Source organism: Eschrichtius robustus, chromosome 18 (genome assembly GCF_028021215.1).
Source record: "Eschrichtius robustus isolate mEscRob2 chromosome 18, mEscRob2.pri, whole genome shotgun sequence".
In the NCBI taxonomy this organism is placed as follows: Eukaryota; Metazoa; Chordata; class Mammalia; order Artiodactyla; family Eschrichtiidae; genus Eschrichtius; species Eschrichtius robustus.
Window position 1 is genome coordinate 71618272 of NC_090841.1, and position 26407 is coordinate 71644678.

General features: G+C 43.2%; 1 protein-coding gene across 4 annotated transcripts in view; it reads right to left on the bottom strand.

Annotated features, from left to right (window-relative positions):
* The window catches only part of TMTC4 (transmembrane O-mannosyltransferase targeting cadherins 4), a 61421-nt gene that overhangs the window by 18183 nt on the left and 16831 nt on the right, over nucleotides 1-26407 (bottom strand). For all 4 annotated transcript variants that reach the window (XM_068526360.1, XM_068526359.1, XM_068526357.1 and 1 more), the window contains 6 exons: nucleotides 9784-9881; nucleotides 6786-6878; nucleotides 6391-6555; nucleotides 4934-5136; nucleotides 3281-3452; nucleotides 3061-3192 (listed from right to left, as the gene is read on the bottom strand). In XM_068526360.1, the coding sequence (XP_068382461.1) occupies nucleotides 3061-3192; nucleotides 3281-3452; nucleotides 4934-5136; nucleotides 6391-6555; nucleotides 6786-6878; nucleotides 9784-9881 (863 nt within the window). The remainder of the gene's footprint in view (nucleotides 1-3060; nucleotides 3193-3280; nucleotides 3453-4933; nucleotides 5137-6390; nucleotides 6556-6785; nucleotides 6879-9783; nucleotides 9882-26407) is intronic.

A 26407-nucleotide genomic window follows, 5' to 3' on the forward strand; every position in this document is an offset into this window, starting at 1 on the left:
CGCCCCTGAGCTCCTGCTGCTTTCCTTTGTTACGGGGAAATTCTGTTTTCTCAATAAAAAGCTCAGACAAAGAGCTGAACTGCCCTCTGCAGTAGAGCCGCTGTTCTGTTAGACCCGACGCCACCGACCAGGAGATCAGGGGAGGGCGGAGGGTTGCTTTGCAAAATCAGACTGCAGTGAATTCAATGGGACTAGTTAAAAATTGGATAGCCCCCTAGAAGACAAGCTGTCCATAATTAAGACTGGTAAACAGGTTTACCCAGAGGCCAGCCTTATCCTATGGGTGACACGGAGGGAAGTGTTTGAATAGAAAACAGCTGCCTAGATAACCCATTGTGAAAAACCAAAGCAAACCCCTACAAAACAGTTTACCTAAAATAGAGTTTAAAGAATGAGTGATTTTTGTTTCCCGGGAATGTAAAGGATTGAAAAAGCCTACTTATCCTTGAACTTTCCCTCCTGCCTTTGTGATTCATATGCTGAGGCAACAAACCAGCACAGAAGCCACTGAGAAAACCCACCTTTGCAACCCAAAGATATGTAAATGCAAACGAAGTGAAAGCATCCATAAGGGAAGGAGGTACATTCAACAGCAACCCTAAAACCAGTTTGTTTCAAATTTCCTGTTAAAACTTCATGTTAAACTTAAAATGTTTTAAACACATCAAAATCCTATAACCCATCCTGGCTCATCCTTAAGGAAAGGATGTGGTATATGATCATTGTAGTATATGATCCCTTTCATTGTTAAAAGAATTTAGAATTGTATCCCAGGGTTGATACAAAGTGTCACACACTTTCAAGCCTCAAAAACTAAGAATGGCTGCAAATACAATCAGATACTTGGTGTCTCATCCATAGTAGGAATTTAATTTCTATTGTCTCAGTTCAGTCACTAATACCGAGTTCCTACCATATGCAAGGCACTGTGGGTATAATTCAAATGCAGACCAGGCACAGCACTGAGTCTCATTTGTAAATCTGGGCCTAACTGACAGCCAGGTGCCAATTGCTTACTTAATAGTCAGTGAATGTAAAGTGGAAATGAGTGCAGAAAATGTATCTCCTGCAATAGAGTTGAATGAAACCAGTGTCTTTCTAAATGAGATCTCTTCCCTGAAATCAACCTAGCTCCCCTCCTCCCAAAAAAGGAAGTAAAGAGAACTTTATTATACTTCAGTTTATAGTGGAAAGTAAAAAAAACAAAAACAAAAAACAAAAGAAACCTATCTTGCTCATACTGAATGGCACCACTGAAAAATGTTCTTGGAAAGGCTTATCACTACTGGGCCCATTCTGAAGATGAGGTCTTGTAGGTATGTTGTAAATTTAAAAGAGAAAACCACACACACAGACATATGATTATGTGCATGACCATCTGCACACCCCCTGTGTTTTCTAGCCTATAACATATGAAATCATAAGGCAGACGTATAGGCTCAAACATCACATATGTCCCCATCCCCCCTCATTTACTAGGGTAACCTGGGCACAGCACTATACCAGGCCTCTATCTACCACCTAAGTTACTAACTTAGATAAAGTCAGCTCCATCTTTCCATGCCTTTTTCATTTGGAAAATTAAAGAAAATAACCTCTCTCTGACAGCCTTCGAGGGAGGATAATGGAGATTAATGATAGAGCCTCTACAAAGAAATCTGAGTTCCTTCTGGGGAAGAACTGTATAAATAGAAGGGGTAATTACTGCCATTCAAACAGAAAAGTAAAAATAAAGCAAATCTATTAACATTATGAAATTAAATCACAGGCAATTTATTTTTAATAGCATAAAATAAATGGCTAGGTCAGCAAATCAAATTAACAATAAAAGCTTGAAATAATTCACTCTTTTATCTCAGCCTCTAACTATAAAACATGAACAAGGTTTTTTTTAAATCAAAGAAAAGACAAACAAGGAGTCAGCACCTTTTATACTATCCCTCACTCCACGGTCACAATAAGACATCAACTATTCATTAGATTTCTTCATATAATTTTGCCTGAAATCACCATATTCTCTTAAATATAGAATGTGGAAATGAGACAGAACTCCATGGAGTTTTTATCCTCCCCCCACTCCCCCATCACAATTAAGCATCCTAGGAAGCTCCAATTCTGATGACACCAAAGGAGAACGGGACCGTTATTTAATAACAATAATGATCTATCCTAACAGAGAATTCTTCTAACCTAACTCCTTGGCCTCCCTTTTTGAGCAAGTATCATTCCCTTCTTTTCATTTAATGGGACAACCAAAACTAAAAGGAGCCTATGAAAGCAAACATTTCTGGATCACCTACTATGTTCTAAGTACCATGTCAGGCCACTTCAGAGGCCACATTTCATTAAAGCCTCACAACAAACCCAGGAGATAGGCACTGTCGTCCCGTGTCCCTCCCCCCGCAATCCCCCCGCCCCTTTGCCCAAAGAGGCGCAGCTGGGTAAGTGAAGAGACTGAATTCATCAAGGATACAAGTGAAACAAACTCGTACCAGACTGTGTCAACAAAAACACTGCCAATTTTAAAGTCTGTACATTTATTTTTACCTAATCTGGCAAAAAGAATCCCAAGTAGAGAAGCCACAGGTGATAGAAATGTGTGCTACTGAACACCCCACAGGGTCCTTTAAACGTCCTGAACTGAACTGCTGTCCACTCACAGGTATTATCGTCTTCCAGTTATAGATTTCAGGAGGCCGGAGCACGTGTTTTGAAAAGTGTGCTCTAAATGGTTTGACTGTGGGCCTCCCCGGACCCCAGACTAGATATGTGGAGTTACCTTCCCTGCCACCACTTTAATCCATGATTTGGACCAACTGGAAGATGAGTAAAAACTTGTTTAGGTAATCTGCTGTTTCACTGACATTATCTGGTTTTAATGATTTCTTTTGTATTATTTTGGCTAAGTGCAATTTTAATAAATTTTGTCAAAATCATTAAAAAAAAAAAAAAGAAAAGAAAAACCCCAAGTATATGATCAAGGTCATATGCCGGATTCCACGTGAAGGTAAACATTCTCCTTACTCAGCTGTCGAACTTAAAACATGGCAGCCCACATACCTTGGCATTGAGAGGACACACAGACAGGGCACTTCTGAAAAGCTGTTCCTCACTCCGCCACGCGCCGCTGCGAATCACGCATCTCAGCGTGTTTATGAATAAAATCCCCAGGACGAAAGCAGCAATCAGTTTCTTAAGAAGAGAGGGACATGGGAAATGTCATTAGTAAAATCCACCCATCGTCTTGGTCAGGAATGGCACCACCGCTCTGGGCCAATACCTTTTTCTTAGTATGTTTACTGAGAACTCCAAATCCGAACGTCAGCAGCATGCAGTACCCAGCGCTGGGGAGGTATAGGACCCTCTCTGCCACCACGAAGCCCACTCGGAAGAACAGGTTACTCGCAGGAAGAAATGGGATGATGAGAAATCCCAGGCCCAGTGTGAGGATCCTGGAAGATGAGAATTAAAATGGTTACTTTTAGACTGTTCAAGAAAAATGTCCTCCTTAACATTAAATTCACGATAAACGCCCCCCCCCTTTTTTTTCATGCCAGCAACTGAGAAATGGCATCAGTAGAGAGGGTCTAACCAGGCAGCATTAGGATAAGATATAAAAATCTTACTTAAGGCACTTCGTGTCAAGCATAAGGATGAAACTTACAAGTCACAAAATTCATATGAATAAAGTTAGAATGATTACTTTGCGAGGCCTATGAATGCACCTGCTCCTAACTATACCTTAAACTGTGTAGGCGTTGAATAGCTCAATGGATATTGGTCCCGATTAGACCAATTTAGTCCCCCCTCCCCGCCAAACTTAACAGAAGCAATGCTACTTAACTGGTTTAAACTTCATGAAATCTGAAATAAACTAATATCATTTTCGGGTGCTATGGCATAAATTTCAGTCAAGTAAGAAGAAAGCCAAGAGCAACGAACACTTTTGGAAGTAGGCAATCATTCCCAATCTCCCACAGATGTAAGAGGATGAATTAAGAAGCAAGGTCAAACAACAAGGTCCTACTGTACAGCACAGGGAACTGTATTCAATATCCTGCGATAAACCATAATGGCAAAGAATATGAAAAAGAATATGTATGTATAACTGAAACACTTTGCTGTACAGCAGAAATTAACATAACATTGTAACTCAAACTATACTTCAATAAAATTAAAAAACAAACAAAAAAAAGAAGCCAGGTCAAATTTGGTGGCTCCTTCCCAGACCCTGTGCCTGTAGTACTAGAAAAATCCTATTGCACGTGTATAGTGGATTGGGACTATGGTTTGTCGCCCTTTAGAATTACGTACCCATTTAAGCCACAGGTAAAACTTAAAACTGAATTTATTTTGAGAAATTACTAATCTAATTCCATCAGCACTTACGCTTAAAGGAAATCATCTTAAATAGTTTTCTTTCTCATAAAACACATTTGTTTTTCTCCCAATTATTCTCTCAATAACCTTTTTTTCCCTTTTCTGGGGTGTGAGAAAGAATAGGCTCTTTGGGGTGGCAATTTATTTTGTACCAAATAACAAGAGGAGGAATCACTGTAGCATCCACTAGGGTTTTCTGAAGCAGAATTGTGAAATAATGGGCACAACACACATCAATTACACTCTCAGTTCTGACCATAAATTACTCTTTACCACCTACAGCGAAAAGGATCTCAAAATGCTGCTTCACGGGGAAAGAGGGAGGGAGAGAGAAAGCAGTCATCCGCAGCCCCCCCTCCAAGTTCACTCCCCACTAGTTGAAGCCAGCCATGGATTCCAAACGGGTACAACCCATCCTGGCCATAAACATGTATTTGAAATAAAGGTCCTTAGATATTACTTCCACAAAGTCGTTAAGATGATCAGCGCTGGATTTAGCAAAATGCTCTGACTCCACCCCGTGTGGAAGTTAAAATTCAGCTGGGCCGCTTACCGTCTCTTGTGGCTGTCTTCAGAGCACAGGGCTTGGCGTATCAGGCCAATTAGGCAGAACCAGAGTGCTGCTAGAGCAACTGCCCTCCAGTCCCCGGCTGACTTAATGAGGGGGATGCAGCCCATTGACCAATCAAAACACAGCCACCAGGGGCACAGCAGCAACCAGGCATTCAAGGAATAGTAGTAATTATAGTTTACGGCCTGTCAGTCAAAAGAAAAACAAACATTTATTTGATACTGAACTTGGAAAAAAATATATATATCCTAGCTTCACTTTGGAGGCATCCATGTGTTTCTGCTCAAGGAGAGCAGCTGTATAAAATAAGATGTTGCCACGTTCTACACTGGGCACGGGCTGTAGTTTGCAGTTTACTAAATGCATTGAGATTTTTAACAGATAAAAATACAGCAAAGGGCTTCCCTGGTGGCGCAGTGGTTGAGAATCCGCCTGCCAATGCAGGGGACACGGGCTCGAGCCCTAGTCTGGGAAGATCCCACATGCCGCGGAGCAACTAAGCCCATGCGCCAAAACTACTGAGCCTGCGCTGTAGAACCCGCAAGCCACAACTACTGAGCCCGTGCACCTAAAGTCTGTGCTCCGCAATAAGAAGCCCCGCAATGAGAAGCCCGTGCACCGCAGCGAAGAGTGGCCCCCGTTCACGGCAGCTAGAGAAAGCCTGCATGCAGCAATGAAGACCCAACGCAGCCAAAAATAAAATAAATTAAAAAAAAAAAATACAGCAAAGCCACCAGACTCTGCTATACATTTGTTATATTTCTGGTGACACTATGTCCTGATTACTCACTGATGCCCGAAGTCTGTGACCCAGGAAATCTGAGGCCCAGGGGTCACCCATGTGCCTGACAACATAAGTATAGGGTCCTACGGTCCTTGATTTCTGTCTCTGAAAGCACAGCTAAGATACCCTTGCCTTCAGAAAAAGCAAACCTTTACAAGAAAGTCTGGACACCATAGACTTTTAAAGAGACCACAGGAGGTGGTCAGGACTACATGTTTCCATTGCAGGGGGCACGGGTTTGATCCCTGGTCGGGGAACTAAGATCCCACAAGCTGCGAGGTGTGGCCAAAAAAAAAAAAAAAAAAAAGATACTGCCAATCTGGTTATATTTTATCTTAACCCCGCCACGTCAATTTCCTTTATAACGAAAGTGATGGGGTTAGGGGACAATTTAAGGAGGCTGGCAAGAAATCTGACATTTTCTAAACCACTCCTCTTTAATTTTGTTTAGAAAGGAAATACAAAGGGTTTATACCTTCTCAATGCCCTAATAGAAACCTGGTTTCATCCTAGAACATCCTCGGTGAGAGGAAACACATGTGGAGATGTTCTGCTTATGGGAGCTTTTGTGGGTGCTGGGGAGGGAGGGAGGAGGAGAGCTGGGAATCTGGTGGGCAAAGAAGAGGACCCATCGGAGGGCAGACTCAGGACTCACCCTGACCAGCATGCTACTGGCGAAGGAGGCAGGGTTGTCGACCTCGGTGAAGGCCGGCGGGCCGGTGCCCATGATCTTCCAGCGCACGTAGAGCACCCCTGTTCCCCCCAAGGCCAGGAGACTCATTCTGAAGAGGAGGCCCTCAGTCCTCAGCACGCCAGTGTTCTGAAAGGACACCGCAAGGCCCCTGACGTCACAGAGTTTTCAGATAAAAGTGTGGCCATGCCAGGTACAAAGGTGCAGCAAGTTCTGGCTGAACCGCACTGACACCGTGCTTTAAAGGGCTGGCTATTTTAGAATTCAAAGTCGCAAGAAATACTTTGAAAATGGCATTTTAAATCCGCTGGTACTTGACATTTTCCACATCTGGGCTGGAGACAAAAGCAGATACTCACCTCTAATGATTTGTCCTTACGTAGTACCTTCCGGACCATTTCCAGAACATTTAATTTGCCTATCACCAAGATGTCAAAGATGGCATTCAAACCCTAAGAGAGCAAAGCAAGGAATCAGCAATGGGACAGCCTAACTCTGATTAGATAACAATTATCCGTCACAATTTTATTGCTGAATCTAGACAAGTAATGTCCTGGATTAGATCATCGCAGATGACCTCTTTAGCTCTAAAAACAAAACCAAAAAATCCTATCGTTCCTACGAAATGAGCTCATGTATTATATCAAATTTATTATCTAGTAAATCCCTGTTAGTCTGCATGTAAGAGTACTATAAGATGCAGGAGAGCTAGACCTTTGGGGTTCCCAGGAGAAGTTCTGCAGAGGCCCCTCTTCCATTTTTTTCTTTACTATAAAAGTCCCTTAGTTGTAAGAGCCAACACCTGTGCAGTGGTCATGCCTAAGAAGATAAAGGCAGTCATCAACCCTGAAAATCTAGCCAAGTAAGTAATTACACTTCAGGAACCCCAGGTGCTGCCTGATTTGGGCAAATGCCATGGAAGAGTGGGAGCAGAACGTAGAGCCTCCGGTGGGGCTCCAGAGACCTCTCAGGTTCACACTCCTGGTTGTCCACTAGATCCCTCTTCCTGCCGGGCACGCAGCCAGCCCTGCAGGAAAGCATGGTCACGTGACTGAGTTCCAGCCTATGGGATGCGGGCAGAAGTGATAACATGCCATCTTGGAGGTTTGGGCACAGACTGGGGCACCCGGCCCCCCTCGGTTTCCTGTCCAGCTGTGGCAGAGATGATGGAGATATTCAGAGTGACACTGGAAACCACACCCTGAGACGGCAGAGCCTCGGCCAGCCTGACCCCACTGTGTGGAGGACAGCCACCTCTGCCCACAGCTTTTAGGGGGATGACAAATAACTCCAATGATGTGGAGCCACTGGCCCTTGGGGGTGTGATACCGCAGCTCCACTGACGCTAACAGCTTCCCGTAGCATCACGATAGTTCCCTTCTAGCAAGTGATGGCTGCTCTTGAAGCTATGATACCTACGGTCACAGGCTGCAGGCTCATCTGGCCTTGGACTCTACTCTCTACCCTGCAGTGGACTTCCTACAAATGTGGCCACTGCAAGCAACGTCATGTGGCCGAACTCCCTGCCGGAAGCAGGTAAAGCGGTCAGAACATACACTGCGTAGACGGTTCAAGCTGTCCCTCAATGACGGGGCTCTTTTTAGTATGGGGCTTCGTGGCAAAGAAGATCATAAATCATCAGAAGCCAGTGGTAATTTGTGGTTTTCAGAGCAAGGGTGGCATCCCCACTTAACCCCCTCCCATAAATGCTGGGAGCCATTAATTATCCAATACACAGGCCAGTGCTGGGTTAATCACTTCACAGAATCCTGATTTTATCCACCCACGCGATGAATGATTTTAGTGGGTCACAGAGGGCCATTTCTGCCTGGGTCTGAACCACTTTCTAGAAGGCAGAAGCTCCCTGTTGAGCTGTGCTGTCTTCTTATACCATTTGTTTTTCCGCTTGGGAGCTATAGGACAGTCACCCAGGGATGACGGGGTCATGCTGTCATGAGGACTGAGCCAAACACGAGTTTGGCACTCCCTCCTCCTTCCCGTTGAAATTCATCATCGAAATGTCCACATTCTAGTCAGATTTTTTTGAAAGCTGCTCAATTTCACCGTATCTTTATTCATGTAAATTCAACCTAATTTTCTAGTGCTTCTCAAACACGGATGGACGTAGGAGACACCTGGGGGCCTTGTTAAGGGGAGATTCTGATTCAGCAGGCCTGGGGTGGGGTCTGAGACTGTAAATTTCTAACACCTTCCCGGATGGTGTAGTTGTTACTGGCCCTCAAAACCCACACTTTGAGACAAGCACGGGTTTACGGCGGTGCTTCTCGCAGGTTGATTTTGTCCTCCCCCTCCCACCAGGGGGTGTCTGGCAATGTCTGGAGACATTTTAGGTTGTCACAACTGAGGGTGGGTGTCCTTCTGGCATCTAGTGGGTAGAGACCAGGAACATAGCCTATGATACACAGGACACGCCCCAAAGAAAGAATGATTCATCCCCAAATACCAGTGCTGCCAAGGTTGAGAAACACTGGTTTAGAGCAAACTTTTAAAAAATAACTCATGAAATTCAAGTATCTTTGCACAGTAATTCTATGCCATTTCCTAGCCGGCTAACCTTAATCTTACAGACCGAGCCCAGTAAAACCACTGATCTTTGCCTCGGCTGGTGTCAAACCCCAAAGAGCTCGGACCGCTCTTTCTTTCCCACAGCTTCCGATACGAGCCATACACACCCCACATCTCTGTTTTCCATTTCTCTACGTCTGTGCACATCCCTAATGTCTCAGTTTCCCTCTAATAATGTAAGGTGGGAAACTGGCTAGAATGGAGAAAAAGGAGAGTGCATTTCAATGCCTCTCTCTTTTTGGGGCTTCAACTTCGAGCGGACATAGGAGGCGCATGCCTGGACTCTTCAGAGCCCTCTCCTCTCCTCTCTGACGTTTCCGGTTGAAGCTGGGTATAACATAACGCACATCAATGCATGTTTAATCGGGACCAGGAGCAAATCGGGACCAGTGGTGGGGTCAGAACACTGCTGTATTTAGAACACTGCTTTATTTAGGACTGCCGAAACATGAGAGCACCCCAGAAAAGTCGCAGCAGTCTTGCTTCTCTTTTCCCTAGGACCTCTCCAAGAGGGCTACTCACCGCTCTTCAGGAACTGTCCCCACTCCGTGTCCACCAGCTCCAATGAGAGGCGACTGAGATAGTCAACTCCCACGCAAACCGCCAGGAGCATGACAGCACAGGTAATTAACTGGTCCAGAACGGTGTAGGACTGAAGGCCGGTAACGGGGTGCAGTAGAGGAGGTCACAGGGGCAGGGCAGCCCAAAATGTCCTTACGGGAGGGAAAGGGGGTGTAGGGAGACAGGCCCCGAGGGCACCTCGGGTCTTACCAGCACAGTGATCCCTTGCTCTTTGCACAGCATGGCCACTGCTCCCAGAAGGATACTTAGCAACACCCAGAACGTGGAATGCGTCCCCTCCTTGTTAGCTGCCAATCAGGAGAAATGACAAATACAAAAGTCATGCGACATAGCTCAGTCTTGCTAACACCTGGAACTAAAATTCTAAGCATGCACCTTCAACAGCCACAATTTAAAAACAGTTTGGTCTTCAGACAGTATCTCTCTGTGGGTGAGTGTGGTAGACCCACATTTCTGGTTAGACAGCACCCTCTACATGGCACACACATCCCCTTCTCAAGGGGACCCCAGCAGGTGCCCAGAGCCTTGGGGAGGCACTGTAATGCAGCCCTGGCCACAAAGACATCTCAAGGCAGAGTCCCCAGGGGGCAAGTTCCTTCTTCCCACCTGGCCAGTCACCTAACAGCCCATTCTGACAGGGCGTGCCAAGAACTCCCACTGCGGGTGTATGCACTGCATCTGGTTGCACAGGACCCAGCAGTCGCTGCTGCTGTCACAACAGGGGGCGACGGGAATCCCCAATCTGCTCTGAGAATCTCGACAACTCCCGGGGTTGGAGTCCAGCACTGCTCTGAGAGTGTCTACCCCTTCCGGGTGGAGTCTGGGCTCTCTGAACACCTGGTGGCTTAGGAACGTCTGCTCTGCTACCGTCGTGGAATAGCTCTGATGCAGGATGCAGGACCACTGAGCCCACATGCATGGACACTCAAGCATCAACGGGAAGCCAAAGCATCACCAGAAATGTGACCGCTGTAGTAAGCAGCTTGGTTGGGGCTGAGCTCCAGTAATAACTGATGGTCCCTAAATGGACTTCTGAGGAGGGAGGGTCTGCTACCCACTGGCGGGTGGCTGGTGGATGCAAGTTGGGGGCCAGAGCTGAACTGCTCAGGAGGAGAAGAAAGGGCATATGTGATGCTCCTCTCTGTTCCTTTGTGACACCCTCACCTCCTCATCGAGGTAGACGGTGAACAAACATTTAAAAAAGACCTAAGTTTAGCACTCCTATGTTCATAGCAGCACTATTCACAACAGCCAAGACATGGAAATAAGCTAAATGTCCACTGACAGATGAATGGATAAAGAAGATGTGGTATATATACACAATGTATATACAAAATATACACAGTATATTGAGTAATATACACAATATTACTCAGCCATAAAAAAGAACGAAATAATGCCATTTGCAGCAACATGGATGGACCTAGAGATTATCATACTAAGTGAAGTAAGTCAGAAAGAGAAAGACATGGGACTTCCCTGGTGGCGCAGTGGTTAAGAATCCGCCTGCCAATGCAGGGGACACGGGTTCGAGCCCTGGTCCGGGAAGATCCCACATGCTGTGGAGCAACTAAGCCCGTGTGCCACAACTACTGAGCCCACATGCCACAACTACTGAGCCTGTGCTCTACAGCCGTGAGCCACAACTACTGAGCCCACGTGCCACAACTACTGAAGCCCGCATGCCTAGAGCCCGTGCTCCACAACAAGAGAAGCCACCGCAATGAGAAGCTCACGCACCGCAATGAAGAGTAGCTCCCGCTCACCGCAACTAGAGAAAAGCCTGCATGCAGCAAGGAAGACCCAACGCAGCCAAAAATAAATAAATAAATAAAATTTAAAAAAAAGAAAGAAAGAGAAAGACAAACACCATATGTTATCACCTATATATGGAATCTAAAATATGACACAAATGAACCTATCTATGAAACAGAAACAGAATCATGGACATAGAGAACAGACTGGTGGTTGCCAAGGGAGAGGAGGTTGGGGGAGGGATGGAGTGGGAGGCTGGGGTGAGCAGATGTAAGCTTTTATATATAGGATGGATAAACAACAAGGTCCTACTGTATAGCACAGGGAACTATATTCAATATCCCATGATAAACCATAATGGAAAATATTAAAGAATGTATATATATGTATAACTGAATCACTTTGCTGTACAGCAGAAATCAACACAACGTTGTAAATCAACTATACCTCAATTTAAAAAATTAATTAAAAAAATAAAATGAAAATTAAAAACACGCCTAAGTTTGAGGTAGGGCAAAGTGAACCTGCTTGGAGGAGGTGCCCATCAATCTTGGGTCACCTCTGCTTAAAACCGGAACTCCTGGTCTAAATTCCAGCTCTGCCATTTACCAAGTAACCTTGAGCAAGTTACTTTTACTAACTGTCTCAGTGACTTCATCAATAAAATGGGGGCAACATTACCTATATATCCCCTACTTGAGAGAGAAAAAATATATAGAAATACCTGGCCACTTGTGTTAAAAGTTACATATATATGCCTGTAAATGCAAAACATATCTCTGGAGAACACACATGAAACTAACTACAGTAGTTTCTGAACAGTTTTAAGAACAAAAATTCAGGTAGGAGAGGGAGGAAGTCTTACTTTTCACTGGGTAATGTTTCCTACTGTCTAAATTTTCTTAACTATGTGCATGTATTAAAAACCATACTAAAAACTGCACATTAAAAAAAATCACTTGGTATAGTGCCGGGACCCCAGAAAGCATTCAGTGTTTGTTGCACATGAATCAGCAAAACCACCCCAGGTTTGAGGGAGAGGGTCTTCCAATGGGTCTTTGATGCAAGGGGGTGGCTGATCTGTCACCTTGTCACCAAAATGTGCCAAGCTTGTTATTCAGTGAAAAGATGCACCTTGGTTCTTATTAAATTGCTTGAGCAAGAAACCAACAGTTAAGAGGGGTGTGTGTGTGTGTGTGTGTGTGTGTGTGTGTGTGAGAGATGCAGATCCTGAGTGAAGTGAATATGTAAGAATCATCAGCAAAACCCCAGGATGAAAGTCCTGGGCTCCCTGTCCTGAAACAGCTGTGGGGTCTGGGTTGGGAAGTGCTGCTAGCCTTGAACTTTCTACGTGTGGGTGGAGACTCCCCTCAACATATCGAGGGTCTGCATCCAGCCGAGCCCCCTGGACTCTCAACAAACTGTGAACAGGACTGAACCCCATGCTGCCAAGGGCCCAGTAGGCTGGCGGGGAAAATGTCCTAGTCACAAACAGGCTATGATGGCTGGAGAGATTCGGAAGTCAAGCAAAAGGACACAAAGGCCAACATTTTCTGACCTTTTCAGCTTTTCTTGGGACTCTCCGTATGTCAAATTTCCAAATTTAATGTACAAACAGGCAGAATTAATAGAATACAGAAAAGTTTTATTTGGCTGCATAGTTGAGGCACCAGAAGGCTTTTCACCAGGCCAAATGATCAACAAACAAGAAAGCCTCACTGATTTGGAATCCACTGTCCCATAAAACACAACGAACACTCTTGCTGTAAGCCTTTCCAATCCTTCCTGCTGCTGACATGATAAAGGGGTCCCAATGCTGAGAATGGCATTTAAGGCCTTGCTGCTGGGCGACATAGCCTCTCTCCGGGTTCCCTGGGTCTATATTCCAGGTACACGGGTCAACCTGCTCACTGGGCTTTGCACATTCCACTCTCTTAGGCTAGAACGTTCCCGGCAGAATCCTGCCATCTTATCCAGCTGCCAAAGGTCACTGAGGCTGTGCGACCCACTCCCACTCTCCTGGGAAGCCTCCCTTCCCAATTCACTGGGCTGTATTCACAGTTAGAACGCCTGACTGCCCAAGAGCAGGGTCTGTCTCACACACCCCGGTGCCCCTAACTGACCCCCTAGATTAAGTTAGGCCCAGCGTAGCACCTAAACTGCCCTCAGCACAACCAATCACTACGTTCTTCTCACACTTTATTGCAAATGCTTGATTTTTCTGTATTTTCCCCAGATGGGGTTTCTCACCCTTGGCACTGCTGACATTTGGGTGGGTCAATTCTCTGCATCGTAGGATGTTTAGAGCCTCCCTTGTTTCCACCCATGAGATGCCAGTAGCATTCCCAGCCCTCAGTGGTGACGAGCAAAAATGTCAGACTTTGCCAGATGTCCTGGGGGGTGGGAGGGGATCACGCCCAGTTGAGACCATTGCACTAAACCAGTGCCACTCACAGCATGTGGTCCATGGACCTGCCCTGAGATCTTGTAAGAAAGGCACACTCTTAGGCCCCACCCAGAACCTCAGACTCAGAAACTCGAGGGTGGAGCCCAGCTGTAAGCCTTTGAACCAGCCCCCCAGGTGATTCTGATGTTAAAGGTCAAGGATGGGAATCTGTGTTCATACACCCTAGATGGGAAGCTTGCTCACCGTTGCATCCCGGGCACCAGGCCTGGCTCTTTGGAGCAACTCCCCCAAGCTCCAGAATCCGCAGCACCTGATTATCTACCAGAAGGGGCAAGGAACTGACGAATCACAGATACAACAGTGTAGGAATAGCTGGAGCGCTCTTGGAGGTTGTGCCTATAATCTCCCTTGCAGTGATGGGAAGGCCGGAATCCCTTCCAAGACGTTGCCAGCAGGGGGCCACGGGGCCTTGACTTCAGGAACGTCAGTGATGGGTGTCACTTTCCATGACACTTTCCATGACAGCCCATTTCGGTTTTAACTTTGGGTCGCGTAACACGCTTTCTTAGAGCGAGCCCACGCCAGCCTCCCCCCACCTCCTGCTGCCCTAGAGCAGTGCCTCTCCAACAGCCCAGGTGGCACAGTGCCTGGGAGCCAAGTTCTCTTTATCGCAAACCACTGTATATCAGAATATTTAGTTCCATCAAGCAAGCTACGGATAATTTCACTTGTAGAAATTAATTACGTTTTATATGTAACACCAAGAGATCACAGTTACGAGCCACAACAACAGAGCCCTGTTACATTAGACGTGACTGCGCTGGGGTGTTTACATATTTATTGGAATTTATTATTATTTTTTGGCCCCGCCGCTTGGCATGTGGGATCTTAGCTCCCCGATCAGGGATCGAACCTGCACTCCCTGCATTGGAAGTGTGGAGTCTTAACCACTGGACCGCCAGGCAAGTCCCAGGAATTTATAATTTTCTTTGGGCATTTGGTAGCAATCATTAGCAGACAAGTATTCATAGACACCAAGGCTTTAAAAAAAAAAAATGGCCAAAATAACCCAAGCTAACGTATTAGTTAATTCCTTTTAGGATATGATTTCAAGAAAGGCCTCACGTGTTTTAGCAGGTGAGCACAAGGGTCCAGCTGGCAAAGCAGAGGTGATGACACTCACAATGCACCACGCCAGAGCATGGGTACGCCCATGCCTTCTGACATACGACAGTGATGGATGGAGGGTGACAGCGTAAGGCTTGTCCTCTCCACCCTGGCGTACATGTGTTCACTTAGCCCTTCCTCTGGTAACACGTCGTCCTGAGTCTGCGTCCAACCACTTCCAGGATTTTCTCGTATCAGCAGTTTATATGCAAATAGAAACCCTAAACGAACCCATTAATTACCATGGAGTCTCCTCCACAGGGTAAAAGACACCCCAACCTTAGCTCCTATGCCCCTACCGGCTCCACACCTCCCTGCATGGGAGATGGCATTGTAGGCTGACCTCAGCCATTTGTTTGCATGTCCACCAAGCGTTAGGTTCAGTAGTTCACTAGAAACCAAACGGAGGGGCTTGCCTGGTGGTCCAGTGGTTGGGACTCTGCACTTCCACTGCAGGGGGCATGGGTTCGATCCCTGGTCGGGGAACTAAGATCCTGCAAGCTGCGCAGTGCGGCCAAAAAAAAAAAAAAAACCAAATGGACTTCTCCCTTTCTCGCCCCTTTACCTGGATTTGATTTTTTAAGCTTCTACTCCCACAATCTGTGTTCATACCTCTTAAGGAAACATAATATGATTTCCCAATGTAATGTTCCCTGTTCTTAACATTAAAAGCAAGTCCTTTGATTATTTTATATTTCTTCCTAGAAAAACTGAATTAGCTTGTGTTTTACTTGACTGTAAGAGGGATTAATTTCCCCCCCATGGACCAGTGGTTTTGGATTGGAAAAAAATTCCCAGTTCCTCCATTAAAACACCCAAAGGACTGCTCTTGAAAGCACTGCATTAACGCAAAGTTAGATTACTACAGGGCTGTGAAAGTGATGGGCTCACGTTCCACTTGTCTGGAATTTAAAATGGATTTCTCCTTAGTTGGCTAAATCAGAGATTTCACTGAATACAGAAAAATAACATATAAAAAACACAACCTTCAGGTTCATTGATGGCCTTCTCCCTAATCTCACCCCATAATTTCACCACACTTCTCAAACCCCAAATTTCTATAAGGGACTCAGACTCCCTCCAACTCTCAAATCTTTATCACAGCTCTTCTGGGACAGCCCTACTCTTTCATTTTCTCTTATACTTCTGATTTAGTTCAAACATGTCCAGTGTGGAAACGTACGAAAGATGAAGATGATTCTTTGCTGGAGAAGTTTCTTCAGTTTCAGTGTTTATTAAATATGAGTGTCACTTCTCAACAGTGGCAATTTCAGGGATCAGTTATAAACCCAGTGATGGCTTCACATGCAGAAAACCAAATTCTAGACCGCCACTGTCCAAGAGGAGGCATGGCAGTTACTGAGTACCTGAAATTTACCTCTTACCTATTGAGATGTGTTGAAAGGGTCAAACACACACCTGATTTTGAAGACTCCGTATGAAAAAAAGAATGTTAAACCTTTCATCATTTGTACACTGACTACATGCTGAAATTATAATATTTTGAAATATCGGGCTAAAAATGTATTGTTAAAATTCATCTAACCTGTTTCTTTTTATAATGTGGCCAGTAGAAATCTTGTTATGACCTGAATGGCTCACACTGTATTTCCTATTGCACAGCACTGTTTACACCATGTGCTGAGACCCAGCTCATATAAGAAATGATCTGCACAGCTGTGTTTGTACTCCAAGTCTGCCTTTGAAAAACTCGGAAAATACGAAATTAGTTGCCTATTTAAATCCAATTCTTTCTCCCCCAATCCCTACCAGATTAGCACTTGATATGTTACCAGGAGTCATAAGACTAAGCATGCACACACACTTCAGTTTTCCCACGATCCAAACTAGAAAGCTGGGTAAAACTAATACAGTTGACTCCTGAACTGGAGATTCAGGGCCCGACACCTCGGTTTAACTTCACAGTCCGCGCCCCATGTTCCTCGGTATCCGAGGTTCCACATCCGCGAATTCAACCAACTTCCAGTCCTGTAGTACCGAAGTGCGTATAGAAAAAAATCCGCCTACAAGTGCACCCGTGCAGTTCACACCCATGTTGTTCAAGAGCTAACTGTATATTTAAACTATTTCATATAAACCAAAGGGGTCCTCTTTACAAATGTGTTGTATATAGGTGCATGATAAACCAAGGCCAACCTACACAGCATTGATAAAGTGCTTCTAGTACTGGGGGAAATCAAGAAAGGCCTCATAAAAATTAATCAACTGGGAAAGTGGTCCTGAGTTTGGGGACAGCCCAGCCTAGCAGACTTCTGGTAATAAGGCCTCCTCCAGCACAGTTTTACCCATGTAATTCCCCAAATTAAGATTTTCTTTGAGTATTAATTTGTCAAGGTGACTAACACTAATAATTGCCAATATATACAGCTAATCTAGATAAATTTGGACTTGTGTTTTTGTATGTTTTTACTTAATAACTAATGCAAGCTACTCTTTTATTCCCAACTTTGAGCATTTTAATAAGGCAACTGAAACATAACAGGAAGCCACCTTGCATACAGTTGGCACTCAGTAAATATTTGTTGAGTCAATGGTTTCATTTATTTCCATGTCTATTAGAAGCCTTATTATATTACTATATTTTAAAGGCAATTATGAGATGGAATTTAATAGCAAAAAGTTATTAATTTGTTAATGTGAACAAATACAGCCAGAAGTCGTCTTTTCACTTTTAATTTAGTCTTTGAACCCCCTCACAATGGAAGAATCTCCATCATGTAAGAGACTCTTTTTCAAAATAAATTATTATTTTTTAAATTTATTTATTTTACTTTAATTTTTTTGGCCGCACTGCACAGCTTGTGGGAACTTAGTTCCCCGACCAGGGATTGAACCCGGGCCCTCGGCAGTGAGTGTGTGGAGTCCTAACCACTGGACTGCCAGGGCATTCCCTAAAATAAATTACTTTTTAAAAATTACATAAGTAATATTAAAAAGGCATAAGAGAAACTGATTATTTTAGTTTTAAATTTAGAATTAACTGTTAAAAACAGTAAAAATAAATCCTGAGAGGCAGATATCGCCTCCAGTGCAGTTGCATTTATGAATTATTTTTATTCAAAAAAGTCTTCCCCAAATAGGGAATTCTAACTGGTGCATTGCTCTGTGTAAGCATCTCAGGCTCAGACAGAGTTCTCCATCTCATCTCCATCCAGTCCGCTAAATTTTAAGCACCAATGACCCAGGAGAGGAAATTTATTTAAAAACCCTAAAAAGCTATTCTTACACCATGCAACATCTCTCATCACTTAAGAACACAACTAGGATAAATTGTGCAGCGTTCACAAACATCAACACTTTATAATCCAGAACTTAATAAAGACTGGTTTAGAAAGTGTTTTCTTTGTTTCAGTATATGTCTCTGTCACCTGAAATAATCCAATCACTTAGGTAAAGGGAGGCAAAGGCTAATAGGCAGTGGGGATGGGGGTGGGGGAAGGAGCACGGGGGGGGGGGAAAATAAAACACCCACATGCACTAACAGAAAGACACTTGTCAGTGCCAACACCCACAAGTGCCAACAGATGTGATCAATTTAATGAAGCGCTGCGCCTCGGATTTGGCACTGCTTTCAAGTGGGAGGCTCTTCTTTCAGAAAAAAGCATCACATTGTAGGAGCTACCCTCTTCACCACTCGATGCCTGGCATCTCTGCTGCCTTAAAACTGGCACGGCGTGGTGTGTGTGTGTGGGAATCACTCCGCCCTGACAGGTGGCCCCAACTCCCTCTGCCAGAGCGACACAATGAGCGTCAGATTCTCGTTCCAAAAGTGGGAGCCAACCAAGCAGTGCTTCCACCCGCAGAATGAGAGAAGTCAGACACTGCCGTCCTAAAATACAGGACTGTTTTGGGAGAATCGAGCAATGTACGAACCACAAAACATGAGAGAAAAGAGAACACACATGAATACTGATGTCACAATTCAGACGGCAACGGCCCCAAATCTAAAAACAAGTGTCCTAGACTATGTGAGTTACACGATTGCCCGAATTTCTTTTAAGCTGTGTAATTCTAAGTCAAAGAAAAACATGTCTTGAATCACAGTGGAAAACAGGAGGAAATGAGACCCCAAGAGTCAAGAGTTATCCTGTTTTAGCTGCCTGAACTATGGTAAGGAGAGCAACACAACAAATAAAGTTTAAGAACTTAGAACAGAGATTTGAGATCTTGTGTTTCATAATAGTTTAGAATTTAAAATGGTTATTCTAGGTTTGTAGCAAATTCCTTCCCCTCTTGAAAAGATTCTCTCCTCCCCACTATAAATGAGACTAATGAAATTTCTCTTCATCGTCCGAACTCCCATGAAACAATATTTTAAGGTATTAGTTTATAAAAGAAATTGTTTCTGGCTATTCTATCAAGTTTATCGTGCAAAGAGATTACCTGTTTCCAATCCAAAATATGTACTAGGCTTTAACAGAGAGAGAAATGTTGATAGGATGTCTTATCATTAGAATAATACTTTTTGTTTCGGGCATTCAGAAAAAATAACCAGTGCACCATCAACTTCATCTGATTTAGTGTTTTTCTTTCTTTTTTTTTTTAAAGAATAATTATCCTTTCTTTATAAGGATATTTTCTTATTTAAAAAAAGATTCTGTTCTAAAAGATCTTGCTTGGAGATATTCTATGTAAGCACCAAAAAAAAGAAAAAGAAAAAAAAGAGGCCAACAGAAATGTTACATGAGATTTTTTTTTTTCACTCTCTAAAAATGCTAGGATTCCAGAGGTTAGCACAGAATTGCTTGTTAATAAACTCAGGCAGTTAAAAATTGTCCAGAGCTTTATAATACAGACACTGTATCTATAAAAAGCTAATGAGGTTATCAAAAAGAAATGTATCCTCTGAAAGAGCTTTCTAACTAGTTAAATCATTAATTTCAGAGCACTCAATTTTTTTGTTCCCTTATAAAAAATATTAAATCTGTTCTTCTGTAAAAACCCTTTCTTAAACTTCAAGTTTATGAGTAATGAATGCTACTAGACCTTTCTTTGAATTTATGTTCAGATCCAAAAAGAACAAAGACCAGGTCACTTTAAACGTAAGTTTAAACAATAAACAGCATTTATTATTATTTGTATCCAACAAGTACCAGACTGAACTTCTACCACAAAAAAGTTTTGATTCTCAGCTGCACACTTACAAACATGTGGGCGACCCGAGCAGCTGGGGCGAGGACTCATTGCTGCCATGACACGTGTTTGCCCTTGGCTTTTTGTACAATCCACACTGACGAGACAGCAGAAAATAAAGACGTGTGGCTATTTCATAGGGTATCTCAAAGTCCAAATGAAAATATATACACCTGAATGTTCATTAGTATCAAGGGTCCTGCTTTACTGCACTGAAGGAAATTTAATAGAGAGTAGATAAGAGAAATTAGCATTTTAATACGGAACTACCATATGATCCAGCAATTCCACTTCTGGGTATTGACCCTAAGAAAACAAAATCACTACTTCGAAAAGATATCTGGATCCCCATATTCGTTGCAGCATTATTTACAACACACACACACACACACACACACACACACACACACACACACAATGGAATATTACTCAGCCATAAAAAGAAGGAAACCTTGCCATTTGCGACAACATGGGTAGACCTTGAGGGCATTATGCTAAGTGAGATAAGTTAAACAGAGAAAGGCAAATACTGTATGATCTAACATATATGTGGAATCTTAAAAAAAAAAAACAAAAACACAAAACTGAACTCACAGATACAGAGAACAGATGGGGGAGCAGTGTGAAATGGGTGAAAACGGTCAAAAGGTACAAACTTCCAGTTGCACGATAAATAATGAGTCCTGGGGATGTAATGTACAGCACGGTGACTATAGTTAACAATACTGTATTGTACATATGAAAGATGCTATAAGAGAGTAGATCTTAAAAGTTCTCATCAGAAGACAAAAAGTTCTGTAACTATGTGTGGTGATGGATGTTACCTAGACTTATTGTTGTGATCATTTCACAATATGTACATATATCAAGTCATTATGTTTTACACCTAAAACTAATACAATATTATATGTCAATTGTATCTTCATAAAAAAGAAAAAATAATAAAATGTACATTCCACGGCAAACAAACAAAAAAAGAAATCGGCAGTCCCCAGGTTATAGCCATCAATTCTGCATAAATGCACTAAGAAAAGAAGGGGATACTTGTTGAGTGCTTGCTCTGAGGTGGTCACAGGGAGGAAAAGAGAACAGGGAGGAATGGAGACCCAGAGCACTCTTCTCCTTGAGCACTCTGAGTAATGGACACTCCCTTTCAATCCAAATACACTGAGCTCTAAGCCCTTCTAGGGCAAAAACTACGTCTCTGACACAGGGCCTGGTACAGGATGCCCTTAATGTTTGATTCATCACTGGTAAAAGAATGAATGACCCAAACTGATAAGCCTCTATGTGATTCTAGAACAGAATCAGAAACAGTGTCTTATCATGAATGGGTAGGGTTATTACTGCTTCTTCTCTGTGAAGGCATTATTAGTTTTGAAGCCCTTGCTCAGCTTAAAAAAGGACTCTCAGCCCCCATATTTATGAAGTTGAACATTAACATGATGTTTAAGAATTAGTCCAGAGAGTTATTCTCTATAAAAGAAGTAGTCTCTGTTCTAAGCCTGTTGAAAGAGGACGGAAAATCTAAAACACAGAAGAGTTGCTGAAACACAGTGACTATCCACAGAGACCAGGAAAGGTGTTACCAGACTTTAGCAGTGGTTCCAGGGTATTGAGACAAAGGGGGATTTCAGAGTTGGGGAACGGAGGGAGGAGGCTGGCAGAGTGGAGGGGCTGTTCGGTGCTGCCCAGCTGAGCGGAGCAAGGGGGACAGGGCTGGGCATCAGGTCCCAGTGTCCTGCCCTGCTCTGCTGCCCTGAGGTTACAGCAGGTGGGGCTCAGGGCACAGGACCTTGTCAGGAGGGGACAGAGAAGTGCTTGAGGTGTGGCTAGTGAGTTACTAGCCAGCTTCCCCCAAGCTGGCTAGTAACTGAATGTTAAGTCTCTCTCTCTCAAGAATCAGGCATATGACCCAGCAATCCCACTCCTGGGCATATATCCAGAGAAAAACCATAATTCGAAAAGATACATGCACCCCAACATTCACTGCAGCACTATTTACAATAGGCAGGACATGGAAGCAACTTAAATGTCCATTAATAGAGGAATGGATAAAGAAGATGTGGTACATATATACAATGGAATATTACTCAGCCATGAAAAAGAAGGAACTAATGCCATTTGCAGCAACATGGATGGACCTGGAGATTGTCATACTGAGTAAAGTAAGTCAGACAGAGAAAGACAAATACCATATGATATCACTTATATGTGGAGTCTAAAAAAAGGGTGAGATGAACTTATCTACAAAACAGAAATAGAGTTACAGATGTAGAAAATAAACTTATGATTACCAGGGGGTAAGGGGGGAGGGATAAACTGGAAGAACTGGGATCAACATATAAACACTACTATATATAAAATAGATAACTAATAAGGACCTACTGTATAGCACAGGAAACTCCACTCAGTACTCTGTAATGGCCTATGTGGGAAAAGAATCAACAAAAGAGTGGATAGATGTATATGCATAACTGATTCACTTTGCTGTATGCCTGAAACTAACACAACATTGTAAATCGACTATACCCTAATTAAAAAAAAAAAAAAGAACCAGGTCACTCTGTGCCTCAAGACCAGCAACGAACTTGGGAGACAGAATTCGACCGTTCCCTTGATAGTCTGTGATGTGGAAACAGTGAGTGGGCACTGGAAATAACAGTGAAAAGCAACTCAAACGCTAGAGAGTGCAGTTGAGGGATGGCTGTTCTCCTCCATCAACTTTAAACTCCCAAGAAAGAACGATTATGATCTGCAACTCAAAGCCTGCGTGGGCAGGTGGACACAGTCAGAGGACAGAGAAGACACAAAAGTCCACAGCCAATAATAACTTTCCAGGGCAAGACACTGAGGCCTGGCTGTGTGCAGACAGGTAACCTCCTGTAGCTTTGCATTTTCCAAAGACTAAACAAGCTGCGGGTGACGGCAAAGGGCGGTACCAGTCTGGAGGTGGGTTCCTTGGTCCCACTTTAATTGACTCTTTCCTTTTCCTAAAGGGGGTTCAAGTGCATGGGAAGGTGGGACAGCCTGTAAACAAGAGGTCAACGGAGAGGCTTCTTCAAAGGCTTCCTAATCGATCTATGCATCTTCTTACTGTTCCAAGTAACTCAACCAAATGAAAATCTATTCATATTCTTAAAGGCTTTCCACAGAAGCCATGCCTACCACTGCCACAGGTGTGCAAACATTAAGCATTTCCAGGTGAGCTTTCTCGAAAACATTTACGTACTTAACATTAAAGGCCTATAACAATCTCTTTACAAAATCTCTTTCCAATTTAAAAGTAAACATGCTATAAATGTTAAAAGAATGCTACCAGACCAAAAAAGAAAGGTTATATCGCTACTAAGAGTTAATATACTAGAGTTCCATTAGTACTAAAATATACTTCACCAATTTCTCATGAATCAAAGTATTAACTGAAACAACATCATCTATTAAGCACTTTTTCCTTTGGTATCAGTTTCCAAAGGCCTTATTTTTAAAATCTATCTTTTGTGTGGCTGGCTCTTGGAAATAATTTTATAATTTACAAATGAATGAAAAAGAGACACATAGTTCAGAATACGTACATTTGTGAATTGGAACACAGAAAAGGTTAGCAAAAGGATCCAGGGAAAGAATATAACATGTCTGTAGTTTTTCGCCATCCTGTGAGGACACTCCATTAAAGGAGGCTAATAAATGCATCAGTTCACTTGCTAGATGAATTTTTAGTCTTCTGATAATTTTTCCATCATTTCAATAAGAGCAACCATTAGAAGTAGTGAGAAATTTTATTACATCTCCTAAATGATGGGTGTTCGAACGTTGAATCTATCAACATGTAGTACGTTCTTCAAAAAGCTCTTTTGATTTCTTTGAAATCCATTCAGAATGAGGGAGTAGTTACTTTAAGGGAAGATAATGTTAAAATTAATAAAATGATATTGCACCAAACTTTTGAGATGTCTATGAGAAAAGCCAACAGACTTAATTTTTAATTTTCTTCAAGAAAAATACAACTACTGATAAGTTGTTATCCTACCTAACTGCAAATTCAGATTTAATTGCCATCTTAAGAACACAATATAACAATACAAATACATAAAATAAAATGCAAAACCCCCTCCCCCCATAACAATGCAAACAATACCACTGTTCGTAATGAATACAATGGTGAGAAGTAAATGAACCCACTCCCACTCCCATTACCTATGGAAATGGCTGGGGCTGCTGCAATCCCCATCTCCCACCCCCAGGTCCCTGGGGGCTGTGTGTCTCTTGGGAGTTTTACAATCATCACAGGTGGGGAGATCCCAACCCCAGAAGAGCTGGACATGCCTTATTGCTAAGTTAACTTTCAGTCTTGGGAAGAAAAGTTACTCCCACTATTTTCTGTTCTTGAAGCTGTTCTATTTAGCTGTCCCCAAACTCTCTGCCGTATCAGAAAAATGATGAGTCACAGGAAAAAGTGGTGGTATGATAAAATAATAATAATAAAAGAGGTTGGGGAGTGGGTAGGTATGACCCAGTCCTGAGTGAGCATGGAGGTGTGGGCCCACTGGAGTCACCCTCGCACTGTGTCTTAGTAGAGTCGCAGGTTTGAGGGAACAGGTACCTTGAGATATACAACCTGAGCCCTGTGTTCAGCTGTACAGGACAGGATGGAGGAGGGGCGCTTCCCAATCTACCCTTGGAAACTATGGATAGTTTCATACAGATGTTCTAGGTATATAACTATGAATACCTAGAACATCAAAACAGTATAGCCTGTCCTAGAAGAGTTTGCAGTCCTGCCTAAGTCTTTTTGTAGAAAAAACATAAAGGGTTAAAACTTATCTATTGCTCTTTTTAATAAACACCTTTCGTAAAGAACAAAAAACATATATAAGTAGAGATGCTGATATAGGAACTCATGTCTCCATCACTCAGCTTCAACATTGACTCCTGACCAGTCTGGCTTCAACTAAATGCCAACATGCTTCCTGCTTCCTCTCAGATTATTTTGAGACAAATCCCAGACTTTATACCATTTCATCCATAAATATTTCAGCATGTGTCTCTACAAGAAAGGGATTGGGTTTTTTGTTTTTTTTTTTTTTGGCTGTGTCAGGTCGTTTCTGTGCTAGGGCTTTGTCTATTTGCAGCGAGTGGGGGCCACTCTTCATCGCGGTGCGCAGGTCTCTCACTATCGCGGCCTCTCTTGTTGCGGAGCACAGGCTCCAGACGCGCAGGCTCAGTAGTTGTGGCTCACAGGCCCAGTTGCTCCGCGGCATGTGGGATCTTCCCAGACCAGGGCTCGAACCCGTGTCCCTCGCATTGGCAGGCAGATTCTCAACCACTGCACCACCAGGGAAGCCCGAAAGGGATTGTTTTTAACACATACGTTCCATGCACTATCACACCTAACATTTTAACAATTCGTTAACAGAACTGAATGGACCTCCTGTTTATTTTTCATGATTGTTTTGACAGGCTTGCCTCGCTGGTCCCTTGAGTACAGGGAAGCAGAAGAATACAATGTAGTTGGCGCAGGCTTTGAAGTGAGTTAAGACTCAAAGGTGAACCCAGTTCTGCCATAAATAGCTGTGTGATACTGGGTAAGTTACATAAACTCTGAGTCTTACATTTGAAAAACAGGGAAAGTAAGTCAACCTATCTTAAAGACTGTAACATATGAGAAAAATATACACACACACACACACACATGTGCCAGTAGATAGCCAATAAATGGCAACTATTATATTAACAGCGAACATCTACCTTCATAAGTAAAAAAACTTCCTGCTGGAAACTCCCTATTACTCTTTACTGAAAAACCTTTTGGAAGCACTAGGATGGTGACAGTTACCTGTCTGTCATGTCCCAGGGGCTGGCAAACTTTGCAAAGGACAGGGCAGTAAGTACTTTAGGCTCTACAGGCCAGGAGGTCTCTGCTGAAACTCCTAACTCTGCAAAAACAAATGGATGTGCCTATGTTCCAATAAAACTTCATATATAGACACTGAAATGTGAATTTCATGTAACTTTTAATACGTCACCAAACACTATTCTTGTGGGATTTTTACCCCCAATCATTTAAAACCGGAAAAAATCATTGTCAGCTTGGGGGCTGAATTTGGCTCATGGGCCCCTGTTTACCAACCCTGAGTGACCCCACTTCACCAGCCCCAGCAGACACAAAATCCTGAAGGAGTGGTCTGCCCTTCCTTATGAATAAGACATCAATTTACCGGAGGAATCCAAGTACAAGCATTAGTACATGAACAATAACATCAAGGCCTGGCAGGGGACTGAACCTAAGCTTTGAGAAATACTGTGGAAGAGACTCACGGAAACCCAAGT